The sequence below is a fragment of the Phaseolus vulgaris genome, chromosome 11 (genome assembly GCF_000499845.2).
Source record: "Phaseolus vulgaris cultivar G19833 chromosome 11, P. vulgaris v2.0, whole genome shotgun sequence".
In the NCBI taxonomy this organism is placed as follows: domain Eukaryota; kingdom Viridiplantae; phylum Streptophyta; class Magnoliopsida; order Fabales; family Fabaceae; genus Phaseolus; species Phaseolus vulgaris.
The window spans coordinates 10,868,435-10,875,115 of NC_023749.2; the positions used below are offsets into that span (position 1 = coordinate 10,868,435).

The following is a 6,681-nucleotide window of genomic DNA, read 5'->3' on the forward strand; positions in this document are numbered from 1 at the left end:
TCATTTCACATTGAAAATCTTCAAATATATGGTGCGGGAAGTTGCCAAATATTTTCCTTTGTGATCAAATATTACTTTCGATCCTTTCATTTCCATTTTCATAGGTTTTGAGTTTCCTAAAAATAGGAATAGGCCACTTAAGTTTCGTTTCTCTTGATTTTATTTTTTATCTTTTGTTTATTAAGAATTTTAGCCTAATTTCCTCATGCTTTATACTCTTTTTGTATTGATTCTTAATGTGCCTTTTAACATTAGCCTTGCAATAAAAGGAAATAAAAAATAAAAATTAGTTTGGTCCAAACAAGTGGAATGGTGTACATTTTACAAATAATATTAGAAAATGAAAAGGTAAATTAGGATTAGGATATCGAAATGATAAAAAAAGGTTACTAATAATTTATTGAATGGTAGGGTCCGTCCCAGTGCTAAATGGCAAACAACTCAAAAGCTAATATGTTACAAAAAAAAAAGTGTCAATCACATCCTCAATGTGGACACATCTGATGAGATGTCATTTTGGCATTGCTTTCCAGTAACTAATAGTATATCCCATCCTCTCTCCATTGTCTCTTGGCTGAGAATACATTCAATCATGTCATCACACAAAGAAGATTATGGTTGAGTTTGAATGCCTAGGGAATCCTATATAATGTTTTGCCCCTTACTCTAGCCACCAATGAAGCCTAACCGGTGAAGAATGACAGCCAAAATGAGCATGCATATTGCCAAGATCATGCCAGGCCTCCCTAGCAGCCAGTTCTTTGTCTTTTTTGCAGATTCAACTCCTCTTTGAAGCCTGTCTGCCCAAAGCATCTACAGAGACAAAGTGAAAAGCTTCATCTTAGTACTACAATAAGTAAACAATAATACAACCACCCAACCTAAGCTTCAAGGAATTACCCTGAAGCCAAATATTTTACAAGCTGATCTCACTTTCACTTGCATTTTATCCTACCGTTTCTAGAATTGCCACAAGTCTATTTTACTGTCCTCATCTTAGGTACAGAAATTTATTCATGAATTACAAACCAAATGAATATAGTGTAGAATTTGGGCATGAAGATACCATTTTATCCAAGCTCTCCGGTGACATGGAAGAGACGGCTTTTTGAGCTTTTGCTGCCTCTTCTGGTGAAAGTTTGACACCAAATTGTTCACCCATGTTTGCCATCATTTCTGGGCTCATATTTTTAATCATGGATGTGAACATCTGCCAAAACAAAATTAAACTTTTGTTAAGAGAATATATGTGTGTATGTGTGTGTGTATAATACTGAAGACAAGAATGTATCTAGATAGAGAATCTGTAGTACTTGTCAAAAAAACACAAAATGAGCATGCGAAAAGTCAATCTCAGACAAGAGAGGTTACAACTAAAAAGTAACACGTATTCATAATTAAAGAGTATACCTGATCAGAAATTACTTATAGTAACATGAGTACTAGTAAAGAGGGAAACTTGATTCCATTAAAATTCCAGACAGGTACGTGAAAGAAAGCTAGTGATCATTTTATGTACTTAACCAGTAATACAAACATACCTGCCGCATGGCTGGATCTTTCATCTGGTTTTTCATCTGTTCTTGTAGATCAGTACTCGAGGAAGGAAAGTTAGACTGAGAAGCACTTCTCATATTGGAAAACACATTACGAGAAGAACTTGATTCCCCAAAATTAGTAGTTTCATTAGTACTTGATGATGGGATGTTTGACTGATAATTTCTTTGGATATCATCTACTGCTGCTGCTGATGGAATAGATTCTTTCCCTTTCAGTGAGGATGCCATTTCAAACATCTTCTTAAGGTCATCAGCAGGCATTTTACTTATCATATCACTTGCTGCTTTAAACATGTCAGGTGTCACATTGGGAGGCATTGATCCCGGGTTGAAAGAAGAATCGGGGGGACCTCCTCTAAAATATTGGTTGTCCCCTTGAAATGAAGAAGCCATGTCAAGCATTTTTTGCAGTTCATCAGGCGCCATCTTACTAATCATATCAGAGGTAGTTTTGATCATATCTGGGGACACATCTTTGAATTGGCCAGCATTCAGAGAAGCCAGCGTGGCGGGATTGGTGTTTGAAATGAAGTTCTGGAATGACCTATAGAAAAGAAGAAAAACATGTACTGATAATTAAATTAAAAAATAAAACACAACATGGTTAAGTCCTGTTTGGGTGAATTTTTCCATAAACATTTATAAGAAAAGAAAATAAGAAAGAAAAATGAAGTTTCTCCATAAACTAAAATTAGTTTGTGTAAAGTTAAAACTCAGATATTGGATATGTCAATATAAAAACTTCTATAAATTAGCTTGTACATAAGCTAAATTTAGCTTATCGAGAAGTTTATTGCGTTTCTTTTTCTCCTATAAATGCTTATAGAGAAGTTTATCTAAACAGACCATTCACACCTTTTATAAAAATGTTAACTACCTGACAGCTTCAGGATCTTTTCTCAATGCATCTAAACTGTCTGCATTTGATTTTGGATTTCCATTGTTAGCTGTACTGCTACTCTTAGAGGTGTCACTAGATTTTTTTTGAACCACTGTTTGTTCCAAAGAGCTTAGAGGAGGCACATCCTCGCCTTCTTCAGTTATTTCTTCGATTACAAGTCCTACAGACATGATGCAAACAAGGTTAGCCTAAATATGACATTTATTACAACCATAAAGCTGATGGGGTAAAGGCAAAGTGAAAGGTAAAATAGAAAAATAAACTGGGGGTACACATACCACTAGTCGATTGCTCACCACCTCCCATTGTCAATTTTTCCTTGGCATCCCTGAAATAAGCACTTCATATCAGCTCATTTCTAACATATTAATTCTTTTATTATAGATTACACAAGATTCAATGGAAAAAACATAAAATGGTAAACATATCACAGATATAGTTAACTCAGCATACAATCCAATTTTTCCTTGGCATCCCTGAAATAAGCACTTCATATCAGCTCATTTCTAACATATTAATTCTTTTATTATAGATTACACAAGATTCAATGGAAAAAACATAAAATGGTAAACATATCACAGATATAGTTAACTCAGCATACAATCCAATTTTTCCTTGGCATCCCTGAAATAAGCACTTCATATCAGCTCATTTCTAACATATTAATTCTTTTATTATAGATTACACAAGATTCAATGGAAAAAACATAAAATGGTAAACATATCACAGATATAGTTAACTCAGCATACAATCCAATACTTACATTAACTTATGTAGAATTTGAAGAAAAATTACTCATTAATCATAATTAGAGACTCATAAATTACATCAGTAGATGTGTCATACATATATTTAATAAGTAGATCAATAAATATTTCCGTTTATAAGAGAGGTGCAAGTATGTAAAAGGAAGTAACATCACACCGTAAAAGCTCTGCAACTGTATCATCATCAGGGGAAACTTCAAGTGCCTTGCTCAGATCAGAAACAGCATCCTAAAAAAATCACGAATGGCACTAAATAAATATAACTGAAATACAATGTCAATCTTAATGTAAAAATGTTAATTGAGTCACAACAAAGCTCACATTTAATAGACCTAGTTCCTTATATGCTTGACCTCTTCGATAAAGAGCCTTAAGGTTCTTCAAGTCATATGCCAGAACCTACCATGGTTAAAGCACATTAATGCACTGCTAGGATGAAACAGCCAATTTCAAAATAGCCAATTAAAATGAACACTTTATTTGCATTGCTACAGAAGCAAAATAGTATGGAGAAATTATTTCTTACAGAATGCAATCTTTCTTTCCTATCTTCTAAGCTGAAGAATATCCACATAATACCCACTACTTCGATATTGAAGTTGGCTATTACAGTTTACGATTCAAATCATATCTCAATGGCAAAAGAAAAGGAATTACAAATACCTCAGAACCTTCTTTTATGCATTCATTATACTGCCTTGTCTTCAAGTAACAGGACATCAAGTTGAGAGAACATGCCAGAAGAAGCTTTCTACTTTGGAAAGATGGAATCTCTCTAATGTTTTCTTTAGCCTATAATATTAAAAAATAAATTAATGTAATAGAATAAAAAAATTATAATTTCATCCCAAGTCTCAATTCTCAAAACAGGAGATAGGAAAAAAAAGGTGTGAGAGACTGTAGAGTGGCCACAGAAAGTTTACTTACAAGCATATACTTCTTCAAAGCTTCACTGAACTTTCCTTGACTATGAAGTTCATTGCCCTGCATGATTTAGTTTTAGTTCATCAAGGCACACAATAGATATTTACAGAAACTGAATTTGTAATAAGTTATCAGGGTAGTACATAGTGACACGATGCATGATTTAGTTTTAGTTCATCAAGGCACACGATAGATATTTACAGAAACTGAATTTGTAATAAGTTATCAGGGTAGTACATAGTGTCACATTCGTGTCGTGTAACTATTATGCAATGACAGCATGTACATTTTTGGATTAGAACATTCCATTGAACTAAATAATTATCCAAATGTAATTTCATTAATGTATCTATCTCAATGGCTCAATAGTTATGGAAAAGCATTTTCCTCACTGTATCATAGTTTGGTTTTTCAGCGGATAATTTTGGTTTTAAGGAGTAACACGCTGTCACACTGTCATAGTATGCATCCAACAGGAGCAATTAGAATGTGCTTATTAACTACTCTTTTATACCCCAAACTGTCTTCCTTTTTGCCTACAACATCGATTTATTTCGCTGTCTCAATTCAGGCATAAGTAATCAATATATAAGATTAAAGAAAAAAATTTCCAGTGGTTTACGATTCATGTTTTACAAAAACACGTTCTTGCAAACAACTCACCTGCTTCTTCAACATCTCAGCTGCACTCAACTGATATTTGATCTGGGCATCAACCCGGGATCGCATCGCTGCCACTTCATCAGGGGACGCATTGGCCATCTTCTCACCAATCTCAGCCATTTCTTCCGGACGGGTATGCTTTAACTGCTCAGCCGCAAGTTTAAAGTCTTCAGAACTCATGTTCCTCATGCTCTCCGAGGCCATCCTCATCAGCTCTGGATTAGACATCATCTGCAATTCCAAGTAATATTACACCAACACCACAACTAACTTTGATCCTATATACAAACCTCGGCATCAAAACCCAAAACATGTTCCCTCACATCAAAAACCAAACATTCCATACCCTAATATTCAAATTTCAATTCCACAAAACACAGGAATTATAAAAAAAAGGGTTTAACATAGCCAAACGACATTTATAAAAAGATTCAGATTTAGAGCTTCTTCAACCAAAATCGCATATTTTTGCACATTTTGTACCCTCCGGAAAGGGCATCACAGAGAGATGAATTCATAACGAACTAGAGTTAATTCTGACCAAAATTTAAAAAAGAAAATTCCCCTGGCAGAAATTGTGGCCGCATCAGTCGCTAATTTTTTGAAAAATCAACGACCGCGACAAAACTGCAAATGCCACAGATATTTAAAAACCTGATTCTGACATTGCACCTCAGAGCACCAGAGATAGTACGAACAACCCCACAAAAACACAATTGCAGGGAAAAGTAAAGAAGGATAAAAGACATACCTGTTGTTGGATCCGAGCCAACTCAGCAGGTGACATGCGACTCATCTGCTCCTGAGCGATCCTCATCAAATCCGGATCCATCATACCGTTGAACATTCTCGATACCGAATTCGAATCTGAACAACCCCAGCACGCCAAGAACGAAGCTTGAGACAATTCTGGGGGAAGGGGTGTGTGGCTTTTGTTCTTTGGAATGGAACAAACCTTGCAAAAGTTAAAAAACGTTTTCTTTGTATGTTTGTTTTAGGAAACTTGAGGAGAAGTGTTGTGTTGGGTAAAATTGAGGAACAGGGAATTGTAAAAAGATGGGTCCGATTTGGAGGTGCCGCCTACCAAATCTGAAACGAGGAAAAACAAAATAAAATAGGAATGAAACAGGAAAGAGAAAACCAACACGAACAAACAAGACTCCAATATGCGTAAAGAGGGTCGAATGAGATTACTCTCTTGTCCTTCCCACGTTTTTGTGATCTTAAATTTCTTCTTCTTCTATTCACTCACTGCTTGTTGCTTTCTTAATTAATTATGGAACACAAATGCAATGTTGTTCCTCTGCTGTGATTGGATGCTATTTGTTTATCACCAGATAAAAAAATTATTGTATCTTATTTTCAGTAATCTTTTTATATATTTATAAGATATAACTAATTATCAAATTTTAAAAAATAAATTTATTATTGTTTTTATTGCATATAGGTTGATAGAGTAAAAAAGTCAAATTAAATCAATTCAAATATATAAGCATCTATTGTAATCATTTTTCTATTATAAATAACTAAATGGTCTAAAGTTTAGACAAAAATAAACACTATATTTCCGGATGAACTCAATTATTTTTTTTATAATCGATCATTGTTGTGAAAAGAATAATATTAAAGAATACAATATTTATATTTGTATATAAAGAATATTGATCTTCATAACTGTTTTTTTTTATATAATTTTTTTTATGATTCTACCTTATTTAATGTATTTTATTAGTACAATGGAGTTTTTTTTTCATTTCATATTAATTACTTAAAAAATAAAATAAAAAATAAAATCTCACATATCAAATAAAATAATATTCATTTTCAATCACTCTCTCCATTCTGTTTCAAACAACTTTATTCTTTG

General features: G+C 33.7%; 1 protein-coding gene across 1 annotated transcript; it reads right to left on the bottom strand.

Annotated features, from left to right (window-relative positions):
- Positions 1-373: 373 nt before the first annotated feature.
- On the bottom strand, positions 374-6,045 carry LOC137819490 (outer envelope protein 61). Its single transcript, XM_068623362.1, has 11 exons — positions 5,566-6,045; positions 4,815-5,045; positions 4,155-4,211; positions 3,891-4,019; positions 3,549-3,626; positions 3,385-3,455; positions 2,739-2,788; positions 2,437-2,620; positions 1,542-2,103; positions 1,067-1,210; positions 374-813 (listed from the first exon to the last, which is right to left on the bottom strand). Exons 1-11 carry the CDS (start codon positions 5,659-5,661, stop codon positions 667-669), a joined length of 1,749 nt encoding a protein of 582 aa, XP_068479463.1. The 5' UTR covers positions 5,662-6,045; the 3' UTR covers positions 374-666.
- Positions 6,046-6,681: the final 636 nt, after the last annotated feature.